Source organism: Pteropus vampyrus, unplaced genomic scaffold, assembly GCF_000151845.1.
Source record: "Pteropus vampyrus isolate Shadow unplaced genomic scaffold, Pvam_2.0 Scaffold2, whole genome shotgun sequence".
In the NCBI taxonomy this organism is placed as follows: domain Eukaryota; kingdom Metazoa; phylum Chordata; class Mammalia; order Chiroptera; family Pteropodidae; genus Pteropus; species Pteropus vampyrus.
Genome location: NW_011888783.1, coordinates 12225195 through 12240766, shown reverse-complemented (window position 1 = coordinate 12240766; position 15572 = coordinate 12225195). Strand labels below are relative to the sequence as shown.

The 15572-nt window shown below is 34.4% G+C and overlaps 1 protein-coding gene across 1 annotated transcript in view; it reads right to left on the bottom strand.

Moving 5' to 3' along the window:
• CCDC141 (coiled-coil domain containing 141) overlaps window positions 1-15572 on the bottom strand; it is a 177912-nt gene that overhangs the window by 15842 nt on the left and 146498 nt on the right. Inside the window, exons 20-23 of the mRNA XM_011356729.2 lie at window positions 13309-13458; window positions 5429-5569; window positions 4458-4652; window positions 2889-3072 (exon numbers count right to left, since the gene is read on the bottom strand). Coding sequence (XP_011355031.1) covers window positions 2889-3072; window positions 4458-4652; window positions 5429-5569; window positions 13309-13458 — 670 coding nt within the window. The remainder of the gene's footprint in view (window positions 1-2888; window positions 3073-4457; window positions 4653-5428; window positions 5570-13308; window positions 13459-15572) is intronic.

The window sequence follows — 15572 nt, the reverse complement described above, 5'->3', positions numbered from 1 at the left end:
CAAAAACCAGGCATTAATTTATCTCTCCAGTGTCTAGTGTAAGGACTGGTAGATAGTAAGTGCTTAATAAATACTTGCTGAACAGATAAATAAATAAAAGCATTTTTTTTAAAACCAGATATTCTAGAAAAATGGTTACACTTGCTGCACCATGTCACTTTTATGTAACCTAAATAAGTTGTTATATTAATTTTCTTAAAGCTTTATTCTAATCAGTTTTCTCTTGTTCAGAATATTCAGTAGTTCTTTTCTACCTAGAAAACTATACATTAAAGGACCTCCTTAATATGGTTTCAATTTGCCTCTGTCAAATGTGTATCATCCTAATTCTCTCACATATTTAATCTCTGGCCAAACTGAACAAGCAATTCTTCCCTCAAAATCCCCACAGCCACGAAGTATTCTTTGCCATCCTAAGAATGCCCTCCCCTGACTTCCTATTTCTGCTGTTAAAATCTTATCTTCCTTTTAAGATCTACTTCAAATGATAGTATCTTTGTGAAAAAATTTTTAATCTTTCCCAAGTGGATTTTATCTCCTCCTACTGGAATAGTAATAAAAATATCTACCACATAGTGAGTGCACAGGCATTTTATGTACATTATCTAATGTAATCCTCCTCAGGAAGATTCTATTGTGTTTTACAAATGAGGAACCTAAGGCTCAGAAGACTTTCTTCGGGTAACCCAGACAATAACTAGAGAACCAGGGATGTGAACCTTGACTACTGAAATCCACAATTTAGACTAAACTGTATAGCACATTGTTATGTGTTAGGCTGAATTGTGTCCCTCTCAAAATGCATATGCTGAAGTCTCGGAATGTAACCATTTTTAGAGATAAGATTTTCAAAGTGCAGACTAAGTTAAAAAAATGTCATTAAGGTGGGGCTCTAATCCAATAAGACTGGTGCTCTTATAAGAAGAGAGAAACCAGTGGTGTCTGTAAAGAGATAGCAAGATGGTGGCCGTATGAAAAGACAGCAAGATGGTGGTCATCTGCAAGCCAAGGATAGAGGCCTCACGAGAAACCAAGCCTGTCAGCACCTCGATCTTAGATGTCTAGCCTCCAGAACTGGGAGGAAATAAATTTCTGTTGTTTCAGCCACTCTGTCTAGTATTTTGTTATGGTGGCCCAAGCAGACTGAAACATACATCTTTCTCACTGCATTTACCATATCATGTCTTCTATGGCTAGACTGTGGATCCTAGAATGAAGGAACTAGGTCTTATTTGTCTTTATGTCAATCACAGCTCCTAGTACCTAAAAGGTATTCAAAAAATGTTTGAGATAAATTTGTTTTTATTAAAATTCTGAGTTTAATAATGGTCGGGTGGCCTGCAAGAGTCGATATAATATTCTTAAATTAGCTTACTTGATGTAAAATTTTAAAAATGCATAGATTCCATACTGAAAAGATAGACTCATGCCATTTATTTATTCATTCAATGACTCATTTATTCATCAAATATTTAAGTACTTAGTATGCACCACAAAGCAGTGAACTAACAGGCAAAATCCCTTTTCTCATGGAGCTTACACTCAGGTGAGGAAAGGCAAGAAACAAACAAGTAACTATACAATTTGTCAGCTGGTGACAAAGACCAGGAAGGAATACAAAACAAAGCAGGATACAGGATTGTGCAGGATGGGGATGAAATGTAATTTTTATGGGGTCCTCGTGAGTTCTTGCCATGTCCTGACATTGAATAGACACTGAAATACAGTGATAAAATTACTGCCCTTGCCCTCAGGAGCTTATGGTCAGTAGAGACATTAGACAAATAAACAGGCAATTATGCCACAGTGTGAAAAATATAATAATAGAGGAAAACATGTACAATGTCATGAGAATAGAATGCCTCCAAAAGCTTTTAGTGAAATTTATACAGTGACCGTAGTAAGAATGCTGCATCATATTAGTTTTCACTAATTTTTCAATCTATATTTTACTATATTTATGTTTCCACACCTTTCCTTTAGAAAATAATTAGTAATTCATTCTCAATTTAATATTAGGTAGTATAGTATATATTGTTGTACAAAATTTTTATGGCTATCTGTGGATAGTGCTTCATGTTACAAGAGAAAATACCCATCTGGCAGTAGCTGTGGGCAGCCAAATGAAGCTTTTTGTATCACTAGTTGCTGTCTTCTTTCTGGGCTGTATTCACCTGGTCACTGGGAATAAGTCTTGGTCTCATAGTTAATAATATTAGAGAATTCATGAAACTCATTCCTCAGTGCCCTCAAGAACTGTCATCACCCAGGGGCTTCTTAAATCGTGGCCTCCTTTAGATAGAAAAACTTCTCAGATAATACAGCTGACAAGTGTGTTATTTTTCCTAGTCATAAAGAAGAGGAAAGCAGAACCCATGAGGTGATAATTCAAGTTCTCTTATTTATTCCACGAATGAAAAGAAGGCGAATTTTCTAGCTCTTTCTTACGTCCATGAACCATAACCTTCATAGAAATGAGAGGGCTGTAGACTTTGGTCTTAGTTTTATACTTATTTAAAGTATTATGGGAGTTTTGTATGTTTTTCAGGAAATCACTCTAGTAAAAATTAGATTTTTGGTCTCAATAAGCTGAGTATTGTTATAGTTTTAATATACTGAAGATGATCAACAGGAACAGGGGAGAAAAGAGGTTAGAGCAGGAGGGTTTACACATAGTAGTTAAAAATCCACAGGCTTCATCTCCTGCAGACAGAAGTTCTTTTGCAGTTCCCTATTGTTTACTTTTGCTGGTTATGAGCTCTTATCTGGAGCATTTTAGTTGATGTAGTGAGGGCTCTGAGGGTTTGCCATGCTCTTCTTTCTGTTGGATTAGATTCTGTATAGATTTGTTTAATGGCGAATCATCGGATATCTTAAAAGGGACCTACCATATAATCGTTGCGCAAGGTCACTGATCTCCTGAATCCTTTCCTCTTGCTGAGGCACTGAGGGCGTAATAAACTTATTGAACTGCTGGTGGAGAATTTCCACAGCTTCCTTTGTCTTGCACTCTGTGGAATATTTTCCAACTCTTATAACTGTGGCACTTGCATCTTCACACCAAAAATGACACTAAATTAAAATGGGACAAAGCATAGATTAAAGAGACACCATCTTCCTAAAGTTCTTCATTTTGGCCAATGAAGTATCAAATTTCAATTTCCTCAAACTTTACATTTATATTGGTTTGAAATCTCTAAACCTTTATATAGAAAATATCAAAATATGATCATATACTTTGCACCTGGATATTAGAGTCAGATAAGAAAGTAAAAATATGGAAATTCATTTTATTTCCTCTCTTCTTAGATTTGCCTGAAGCGTAATTCCTAAAAGGAATGTTGCATACTTTTAAGACTAGGCAGTATAAAAAAAGGGTATGCACGAAAAAGAATCCAAAGATCAGCTAAAAGGAAAGAAAAAAAGTCCAAACACACAAAATCCAGCCAAATTAATTGAAATCATTCACAATACATGGATAAAGTATTGCCTGATTAACATTCAAATGAATTCTCTTTTGGAGTGAGTTTTAGTCTATGGATTGAGGAAATACCATCTGAAGGACAGCATTTGACCTTTTTAAATTAAAAGACATTCAATCATATTTTCAAAGCACAGTGGAGAATTGAGACAGTTTCTCACTAAAAATAAATAACTGTGATGGAGGAACATGTCTGACCAAGGCCACAAGCACTTACTCTGAGTGAAAAATAGAAACACACGACTCTGTAAGAAGCTGGCTTTAAATAAATGCCATATAGCAACCGCAAACCTATATATCATATATGTAAGAGCGATCATCTTGCTCCTTCTTAATATGATGTTAAATCTAAAAACTTTACTACATTAGTGGTAAAGAGAGATGGTTGGTGTCTCAGAATAATGGGCTACAAAGAATACTCAAGAACTTCAGTTATAGAGTTTCTTCCACATGAAGTGTGCAAATAATAACTTTAACTTGTCAAATTTCATATATTTTAAGTGTACACTATCATTTATCTTCTTGACAAAAACAAAAAGAATATCGATAACAATTTTGCACCTGAAAAATCCTAGTATCACCATTTCTTTCTAAACACCTCCAAATTCTGTGAAGTAAATAAGTCATTTTAAGTATTTTAAACAAATATCAAGTAGTGAACATAATTCCATGATGATTAAATATCTTGAATTGATGAGATTATGAAGAAATGAGAAATCCTTACACATTCCTGATAGGAATAAATTAGTAAAATCTTTCCAAAGAACAATTGGACAATACAATCAAACCTTATAACCTTCAGCCCCTTTGGTCTGGCAATTCTACTTTAGGAAATTATCGTAAGGAATTAATCATGAAAAGGAGCACAGTACATGGATTTAATGACAATAATAGCCAATGCAGCATTGTTTTAAAGTAGCGGCATAATTTTCTTAAACAACATTATAACATCGATAGCATCACAAGAAGAGAATACCTCTTCTATCATCTCCTGGAGATGCTCAATCAGGTCCAAATTCTTCTTGTAATCTGTTACAACTTTGTCAAACTCATCCACATGTTTTTGCAAATCCTTCATGGCTTCCAAAAGCACATTAACTTTATTATTTGGATAATTTAAGAAAGAATCAGAAGTTTTAATCTCAACTTTTTCCATTTTCCTTTTCAAAGCCTGTGCCAAAAAAAGTTTTTAAAATAAAATTCAATTTTTATTTAAAAGGCTAGCAAATGATTAAATATTAAATATTGGAGAAAAACTTGGAAAAAATTTTGTAGCTTCTTCCATTAATATATTAAAATCATAATTATTACAAATGTATTTTGGAAAGAATTGGTTTTCTTCCACATAGTATATTGATTCAGCATTTAGCAAACAGAAAATTTTTTCTACACCAGGGTCTATTCCAGATTTTGAGAATGATACTATGATTAAAAAAATAAGACAATAATCATAAAAACATGTACTTTATTGTCTTCAGTAAGTTCACTGTTTCCTGGGAAAGGCATTTAAATAATCTGGCCAGCACATGTCATAATTGAGGTAGGTAAAAGAGTCTATAACAACATTGGAGAAAACTCCAGACAGAAGTGAGTGCAAGGAAAAGAAGAGAAGTGTACAAAAGGTGTATGCATGTGTGCATGAATGTGTGTATGTGTGTGTTTGTGTGTGTGTATGTTGATGGGAAGAATGGAAGCAAAGAAGCTAGATAGGTTTGGCAGAAACCATTCTGGAGCAGCTTTCAAAAGATAAATCAATTTATTACATATGTTACATGCTATAAAAATGAAAAACACATTTTTAGTCCCAATGCATTAAAAGGCCCAAGGATTAGGCATCTAGAATTGAAATGTAAATGATTTTGCAATAATTGTAGTAGTATATGCAAACACACACTCTCTCTCTCTCTCTCGCTCTCTCTCTCTCTTTCTCTCTCTCTCTCTCGTTACCTGTATTTTTTCAGCATACATATCAACTTGTTGAATTTGATATTTAAGAGCCTTAAGATTCCGAGCCTTTTCATTTTTCTTAGTGTAATTAAACTTCAAATTGTTGAATTTCTTTTTGGTATCTTTGAATGACTCTTTGAGCTACAGGTCAATAAAAAGAAAGGTGATGTCCTTAAAATGAGCACACTAATATTCACTTGTAATAAATCAAAATATTTAAACACTTCAAAATATCCATAATCTTCACAATGTATCTAGAGTGATTTCAATAGAAAACAAGTCTGCTAAGTGAACATATAATGTGAATTTAAACATAGACCCAAAATATACATAATTATAAATTGTTCTTAGTACTTTTTGAGTTGAAACTTATAATTAGGTTTCCAGTTATAGAATATTCTTTGGCCTCCATTCAATAGTTTGTTTGTTTCTTTTTAATATATCATAGACTTTCAACAACTCATTTCTTTATTTGTACTTATTTGATATAAATTTTTCCATTCACTCTGTTCCCTGTGTACTAATATTTGTCCCATCTCCCAATGTTCTCTTATAGCCATCACGTATAAATTATTAAGGCTCTAAGAAGCTGCTCATGCTGCAGAGGTCAATGAAATTATGACATTTAGACTACCTAGGATATTAGTAGGGTGGAAGAGGAAACTCATTATGGGATTTAGTAGGAAAAGAACTTTTTTGCCCTATTCTAGCCAAAAATTATTTTTTGTGAACAGTTTCCAGAAGATATTTAATTCTTATATATAGGCCCTTAACTTTGGAGGTCTTTCAAAAATGGAAAAGTAAAGTGACGGTTGTCATCGATGATACAAAGCTAATTTGTGTATAACAAAGTATATGCTAAACATTGAGAACAGGGCTTAAGTTATGAGAGTCTCAAGAACAAATAGCTCAGGTTTACCAGTGAACCAAACTTTTAAGCAGTCCAGTTCTACTGAACACACCATTTCTGTGCTCTTCTCTATATTCAAGAAGAATAAACACATTGATGGGCCATTCTCTCTTTATATTATCAGTAAAGAGAAGGACAGAGAAAACATAAATCTTCTCAGATTGTATGGAAGCATTTAACATCAAGAATGAAAAATGTCATGGTTGATAAACTTAAGGTATGGTAAGAAAAGTCAGAAAAACATTAAAATTCTTTTTAATGACAGCAAATAAATTGTTTGGGATAGAATAAAGGCTGTGTGCTTGCTAGATTTTAAACTTGTAATGCAGAAAAACACATCCGTCTTAGAAAATGCTTGCTTTCTCAAAATGCTTATTTTGAATTCTGCATATTATAAAAACAAAACCTTGACCTTACTTTCAACACTTCCTGGAGACAATTATCTATAAAGCCCTAGCAGACTTGTATACATGAAAATTACTATACTGATGCAATTTTTGCACCTGATCCACTAATACTTAATCAGAGATGTTTATTTTATATGGTAAATAAAGTGCTGAATATTTGTTTTAAGCTACAAACTAAGCACAGAGATCACACTAAACATTTAAATTGATAAATCAGTTACATTCTAAAGGAGTGGAAAGAATTATAGCATCAATATTTGAAAACTATTTCTCTATCAGAACTCAGAAAAAATATTTAAAAGATCATATTCAGTTAATATATTTATGAGATAATTAGTATTTGAATTCTCTCATATTTGGTGTTTTAATATGCATGTGCTTGATTTTAGTGGGAAAAGACAAATGAGGTAAACTTTATGAGATTAAAAAGACTGTATAAAGAGAATATATACTGAATTATTCACATGAAACTTGGGAAGGAACTGTTTTCTGTGAAGTCAAAGTATCTATGGGCATAATAATCACTACATTGTAGGAAATCAGAGACCCTCGTATCTTTAAAAAACATGTGAGAAGTTAGTATTTAATGAGTAGAGTTTCTGATTAAGATAATGAAAAAGTTCTGAAAATGAATAGTGGTGATGATTGTATAATAATGTAAATGTACATAATATCGCTGATCTGTACCCTTAAAATGATTAAGATGGTAAATTTTATGTTAGTGTCTTTTACCACAATAAATAAAATTTCTGTTTATAATAAAATTAAAATTAAAAAATGAAACAAAGAGGGACATAACATTTCCTATAACTAATATTTATCGATTAAAAAATAAAATATTATATTATTTTTTTCCTTCCTAGAACATGATATATATTATAAACTTCAGTCATCAGCCTGACATCTACTGTGCTACATCTATTTATTTAGATGGGAAAGATCAACATCTATTTGAAAACCACGTGATGAATGGAGAAAGGTTGGACCTTAACCCCTTATTTCTAAACCATGAAATTTTAAATCTACTTTGCATTAAGAAATTTAAGACTGATAAATGATGAGTGCACTTTTATTGCTATTTGCTTCAAAATGTACGCGCTTCCACAGAAGATGATTCATAAGGACAAAGAATGTTCATGGCACTATGAGTATACAAAAAGGGACCTGCTTCTTTCTGACACATGAGATCCTCTGAGGAAGTTGCCGGCACTTTTCTCTTTTGGTACCACTGTAAATCCATCTTAAATCCTATGTCTTTCCAAGCTCAAATTTGGGACCACTGCAGACACAAGTGGAAGGCAGCATGCATGAACTACCTTTAGCAACTAGATATTCAGAAAAATCTAGCCATGCTTAATTTTCTTACCTGGACATTTCAATATGAAAACAATTTCCCATCTAATACTCACATAACTCGTGATCATATTTTTAAAAGAATTGAGTGCCATGGTTGCTTGGCTGTGGTATCATTGTTCATGCAGCTGTTTCTAACTTTAGTTAGCTTGTCAACAATGGGGAATGTTGACGATGGTTAAGACAACTGCTCCACTGGGGCACATAAGCCAAAAGAACACCCAAAGCTTGGGGCAAGATAAAGTTTATCCTATTGAAATCTTTAAATGTTGTTATAATTCATATTCGTAAAACTTCTGAAATTGTTAAAAAAAAAAATAAGGAGAAAGCTTTTTTTTCCCCCCAGTGAATAGTTTGATTTTCCTATTTTTCCACTTGCTCAGCTCCTCCATATTTGTTATGGAATAAGCAGACTAAGTTAATATAGCTATAATTAGAAAAAAAAATATTAAGACTTTAATACTGTAGTTCTTTTGTATCTAGCAGAATGAGCATCCCCACCAAGTTTTCCAGGGAGTGGTAGCCTCTCTCTGAGGGTTAGGAATAAACAAAGCTTCTTTGAGAATAAGCAAAAGGGAAAGAGGCTGACAACACGAGGCTTGCTTGCTATTCTTAGTCCTTGATGAAGCTGGTTAAGGCAGCTTTGGCACAAGAATGAATTATTTGTGAGTCTGTTGTTGGCAAGGCCAATTTAAATATGTGAAGGACATGGGACATTTTAAAATTAAAGAAATGCATTTAAAACAAAAGGCTTTCTTTAGAACTATGGCACATGTTTGGCCAGAAGCAAAAAAATGAAACAAGTAGTCCATTTCTCTTAATGTCCACTTCATGAGCTTTATTTGTTGCCCACCACTGTGTCCACTCCAGATAAAAAGATCTCCGTTTGATGTTCATTTTCACTAAGGGAAAGCTGCGATGTTATCACCTCCCAGGGATGTTTGCATTTGAAATGAAGGGACCCAAAGACTCACAGTTTAACTGGAATGATTTGTTACAATGATTAATGGTGGAACATTAGGCCTCAGTGCTGGAGAGATTTCAAGACAAGACTTTCTTGCCCTCCTTCCATTTGGCAACTGCTCTGCTGTCTTCCTGTGCTTAAGGCCAGTTTTGTAGCAGCGGAAAGTGGGGCACCGTGGAAGGAAAAGACAACTGCTCCTTTTTAAATTGTAGGTGGCAGCTTGTCTCAGTAGTACCTACTTTATCCACTCTGCAAGTTTTGTGCATTCATAATATATTTAAGTTTTATTTTCTGAACATGATAACTATGATCTTACACTTCAGCTATCTATATTTTTTAGGAAGAAGAGTCATTTTGCAGATGTAAAACACCAATATTTTAACATAATTTAACTGTGGGATGGACATTTTCAGAACAAATTATAATCATTCCTATCCTCTTACTCATACTATTGAATGAACCCACAGTGGGGCCTGATAATGAGTGGCTGCGACTGAAATCCCATGGGCTTTAATTTATCTAAGACTCTGTTTCCTGAGGACTTTTGCATACTTATGGCTCAGCACACAGTAGCCACAGTGATTTATGTTAAATGACAATAATTTAGTTCTTTTCTTAAAATGATAAATTAGGGTTATCAATCTGGAAAATAATAATAATTACCTGTACTATACCATAGTGCTTCCCCCATCAGGTGTTTTGCCCATCTGTATACTTTTTCTGCTTCCTTTCTTGCTAGTTGGTGACTGTCCATAGTCATTTTGTTAATGGCAAAGCATCATACAATGTCAGGAGGTTTAATTTAATAGTTGTGTATGTGTATATAGCTGTACCATTCCCCTATTCTAATTTACTGCTTCTAATCTGCCTTGTATTCCTGGAACTCAGATGAATGACTTATCCAAATTCACAAAAGAATTTGTGTGATTAGAACACACACTCTGATATATGGAATACATATATTCCATATATCAGAGTGTGTGTTCTAATATATATATTTCCTTCCTGCTGGGTAAGATGTTGCTATAGTATAAAAACTTCAGGCTAAAGTAATATAATTATATGAAAGCTTCTGTTTACAAGTTTATTTTGAGAAAATGGATACCAACCCAATTCTGTCATTATTATTCTTTACAGCAAAGTAATTGAAACTCAAGCTACAAATTTCCATTAACATCATGTAAATGCAAAGGTAATTTTTTGGTCAGATTGCAAGAAGAAAATGTGCTCAGTATTAACTTATTACATTTCTAAATGAAGATGTGCAAAGAATGAGTAATGATGTTCTGTCATGCAATATGGCAGAAAATGTCTGTAATGCTTTGTGTATTAACAACTTATTTATATTGCCAGGCAAGAAGATACATAGTGAAATTCAACATTCATGCATATAAACGTATCTTTGTGTGAAATGGGCGAGAAAAAAAAAAAACAAAACTCCAGAAAATATGGCAGTCTGAAGGCTATGTTTTCTAGTAGATAGACATGGAGATAATAAGATTTCTCAATTCTCCATATTATATAGTATATGAAATTAGAAAAAACAATATTTTACCCAAAAATAATCAGGGCAAAAAAGCATGGTTCTTTGTCTTTAAGAAATTATCACATCGTATTAAAAAAAAGTCACACTTAGAACACCTCATTTTGTTTTGCCTTCAGGTACCGAGTGCTTTTCTAAGGACCTTTAGTATAGTTTAAACCGTGTAAGTTAGTTATGCCAACATCAAGAAAGAAATTTTGAAATAACCAAATAAACTGTGCTATTATATCAGATCATATAAACAGCTTATAACACATATGCTAGAAAATAAAGATAGAAGAGGGAAACACAGAAAAAGGATACATTTAACATCAGATCATGCAGTGGGTGAACAAACTAAATTCAAGTGAATGGTGAACTCTGAGTTTAGCAAATGACAAGTGTGTTTGTGGCCAGTTAATTAGCCTCCGGTCCAAAGCTGAATCTCTGAAACACTATGAGCAGAGACTCTGCAGTCCTGTTTCACATTGCTCAAGTGAAAATCGTATACACCTCAGTTTTCTCATCTGAAAATGGAGATGTTGAGCTAGACATTCTCCAAAATGTATTTCAACTCAGAGTCTGTGAACTTCTAAAATGCTCTCTTAGCACATTAGAAACAAAACAGTGTGTTTTCAAATCAAGATAAAAAAAAACAAATGCTATGCTTGGTCTAGATCCCTGGTGGGGCATCTGATTTTATATTTTTATACAGAAAAAAAGTAGTGTAACATATTGCTTTTAATTTTACATAATGTTTTAAGTATCTATACCAAATATTAATGATGATAATAATAAAAATGTCTAGGTGTCAAATATTATTACCACTTGGAATCTAGCCACTTGTTTGTGCTCTGATGTTTACAATACAAACTACAACACACATATCTTTATTTTACTAAAGGTCACTGAAAATATTCCTTCTGATTATTTTCCCATTTAGGCTCATGTTTGAAAAGTCCAGGGCATAGATCTACACTGTGACATGCCTGCTATAATCTTTACAAGACAGGAAAGGGGAAAAGGACCAAAGAGTACAAAGATCCTTTAAATATGAAACTGTAACCTACATCAAAGATTAGTTGAAGTAGAAGCAAGTGGGAAGAATAGCTTTTAATACTTAAGATCATGTTAAAGTGAGATCTGATTCCTAAATCAAATCCTTACATATCTGGTTGCTCATTCCTGTTTTGGTACAGACAATCCTGGGGCATCCCTACTATGACTAGAAAGGTCATCTGTTGTCTCTGAGGCTGGCTCCCAGCATAGGATCATCACGAGGCAGCCCCTGTAAATAGAACCATTGTGGGAAGGGCCTGAACAGGGAGACCCGAATCCATAAATGCCATAGCACTTTAGGGAGATGGAAACCAAACCACAGGGGCCTAGGAATTAGCCTTAGCCTGCTCCACTTGTGGTCTCAGTAAACAGAGAGCTGAACATCACGGCCAGCAGAGAGATTTTCAGCAAGACAAAAGTTTACAAAATAATGAGAAGAAAATAAGAAGAGGGAGAAGGAGGAAGCGGAAAGAAGATAACACTGGGAAAGATAGTAAACGAATTGTTTTCATGCCTGGGAATCTAAATTTTGTAGTCTTCGGGAGAATAATGTTCTTCTTAAGATTGTTTCCCTTACCAAGATGTGACTGAAGAGCTGTTAGCTGCAGTATAGGAACCAGAAGAGGCCATGCTACTACCTAGAGGGCAGGCTATCCTACGGATTTAACTCCTTAATGAATCTCTAGCCCAGAATGATTCCCTGGAACACAGACTGAGCAGAAACTCTACAGTCCTGCAGCTCATTGCTAAAATAAAAATTGCTGCTGATGTTAGTTTGTGCTTCCCTCCTGTTGAATGGGATCCAAGCGGCATCGTCTGCTCTCTCCTCCTCTTGTTTCCTCCTAGCCATGCTTCCCTCCTGCCCTTGGCTGTGGTCTATGAAAGTGTGACCTGCAGGAAAGGACACTTCAGAGTTAGACCATGTTTAAGTTTAGTTACTCAAACTTTAATGCATGCTCTAATGTTTGATAATATTTGGCATGTGTTGGGCCTAGATTGTATAAATTGGTCATTAACAGAACATTCAAGAAGGTTTACCCATTCCTTCTCCTCCTACCCTCTTTCCTAATAGATTTGTGACTGATGGACTCAGAAACGTTGTGCTCTAAGTGGGGATAAATCTGGAATTATGGTACCTTGTGTGCTACTGTCAATTCCTAGTCAAGAATTGGGACCCTTGAAAGGAAAGTTTGACTAGGGAAAGGTGATAGTTGTAGCCCAGTATGTGTCTGGGCCTCTGAGGCAAAAAGCCTAGTCCTTAGCATCCCTTCACTGTGAGTCAGTGGTACTTAAATAGAATCTCAGCAGGCTATTGCTGGCTGCAAAGGGACACTGTCACCCTTTATGTCCTGACAGGCTATAATCGCTCAAGTAAATGACTGCTATAAGGGTTTGAGTGGGGGGAGAAAAAAAGCATATGATAAACAGTAATACTACACTCTAGGTTTTTCTATGCATTGACAATGCACTGACTTCAACAAGTTTGGGAACTTGAAGTTTACTCAAACTTTCTGATCCCTGAGGCCATTGCTCTGTGGACTAAAGGTCAAGGGTGAAAAACAAGTCTGAGTCTCGCATGTGTGTGCACGTGCACCTGCATAGACATTTAGACACACAATTTAGGTTCAGAGAGGCTTTTGGCAATGTGTCACTTGTGCCACCAACCTCATTTATCTCATCCCTCGTGGTACAGTACTCCGCGCTGCATGTCAGGGTCCGCTCATACTCTCTGGCTTTGGTGTGCCAGTTCACACTCTCCCCATCAAGGATATCCAGCTGTTGCTGTAGGCTCTTTGCAGACACGTTAGAGCAGTTCTGAAAATGAAAGAGATGTGAAAGTGACAAAGGAAATGGGCAAAACAGCAATGAGACAAATATGCTATTTATCTGCATTATGAAATACATAAATGACATCTAAAACAACGGTCTGATTTTTTTTTTTTTTACCTTAAGCACATTTGAATATAATGATTTCAGAAAGAAGCCAGACACCCAACATGATGGGAAAGGCAAACTGTTGTATTTTCAATCTTGAAACTTCAGTTTTGAAGATCTGCTCATCACACCCAACTCCTCAGAGACACTATTCATTATAAGGTATAATTTTTACTTCAAAAGGCATAAAATATGCATTAGAAAAATTCAGCTTCTGCACTATAATTTTCCTGTCAACTCGGGCTTAACCTCAGGTTCATTATGCAAGTCCTCCAATCTCCACTCAGAAGAGGGCTGCTGAGGCCAAGGCCAGACACAATTGGAGAACAATTTACATTACTTGTGCAAAGTGAGATGTCTTAGGTTTTTTTTTTTTTTCTATTTAAATTTACTAATAAAATAAAGCTCTTTAAAAAGAAAGCTTCTTCTTAGAAAAAATATATTCTATTAACGGTGACAGGTATTTTGTATTTCTATGTCTTTCAATTAAAAATACTTTAGGTTCAGTGCATTCCACATAGTTTAGTGGATATTTTAAATAGACTTTAAAATAAAATTGGACATTATGATTTTATTAATGTTATACATATTTGATAGAATAAACATAATCATTTCTCCCCTCAAATTAGGAATTTAGAGAAGGATATATATATATATTTTTAAATCAGAGTCCAAATGTGTTATTTATGAAAATTTGATTTGGAATTACTTTTTTTGTGTTTTAGACTCCTTTGTTAAGATCATTTCAGTGGAATAAAGCAGATCCAATGACCAGTACCAAGAGCCTTTGTTCTCTATCAGGAGGCTCTTTCATTTTGTCTTTTTATGGATAAAGCAGCTTCACTGGGCCTCAAATTCTTCATCTATAAAATGAGTGTCCTGGGATAGATGATCTCTGGGATCATCTATCCAAATTTGAAATGCTTAAGCTGTATTGCTCAAGAAATAAAGCATGGGCAACATAAATAATTTTAAAATTTTTAGTAGTCACATTAAAAATTAAAAAAGAAACAGGTGAAATTATTTTTTATAATATAGTTTAATCAAATATGTCCAAATATCAAATTTTTACCATGTAAGGAAATATTTAAAAAATTAACAAGGTTTTTTTTTTAGTGCTAATCTGATATTTCATGTTTACAGCACATCTCAATTGTTACTAAGTTTCTATCAGAAATACTTGAACTGTATTTAAATTTCATAGAATTTATAGTTTAAAATGTAGCTTCCCATATCCAAGTTGTTCTGAACATACTTAAAAGTTTTCCAATAACTACACTGAGTGTCAATTTCCATTTAAAACTAAATAAAATTAAAAGTTTAGTTCCTTAGCTGCATCAGGCACATTTGAAAAACCGACTGCTGTATTAGATGACACATCTCTACAACTTTTTAATTAGCTCGACAATAGATGTATCAAATAAGACTTTTATAATCAGATTTTCAGGGGTTTTTTCCCTCCTTAAAATGTTTTTCTTTTGTTATAGGGAATGGTTTAATGTATCTTTTAATTTAACATGTACTAGGCAATCTGCCTGGTTTCTTCCCTATTATAGCCCAACTCCCGCTATAATTAGGTGTGAAGGATGATGTTCTGAGTTGCTTACAGGCTGCTGCACTGATGAGATGATGTTCACTCCCAGGGAAAGGGCCAATCTGTGGAGATGGTCTATATGTGCCCGCTTTTCCTGAGAGCGACTGAGGTGAACCTGGGCATCGTGAGCATTATCCAGTTCCTTTGGCTGTTCTAGAAACTCCAGTCCTCTTGATTTGAAGAGATGTTCCAGCTGGAATATAGGGCATTAACAATTAACTTGAGTTTCATATTTTTATGAAGACGGATTTTTTGGAAGCCTATTTCCTTTAACATATTTTATTAGCTGGCAAAAATGCCACCAAGCCCATCTATAATTATCAGTGTTATGGCCAAATAAGAGTTGCAATGCTGCAAATGAATAGGGTAATATTGAAGAGTTAATGTTGTCAGTTCTATT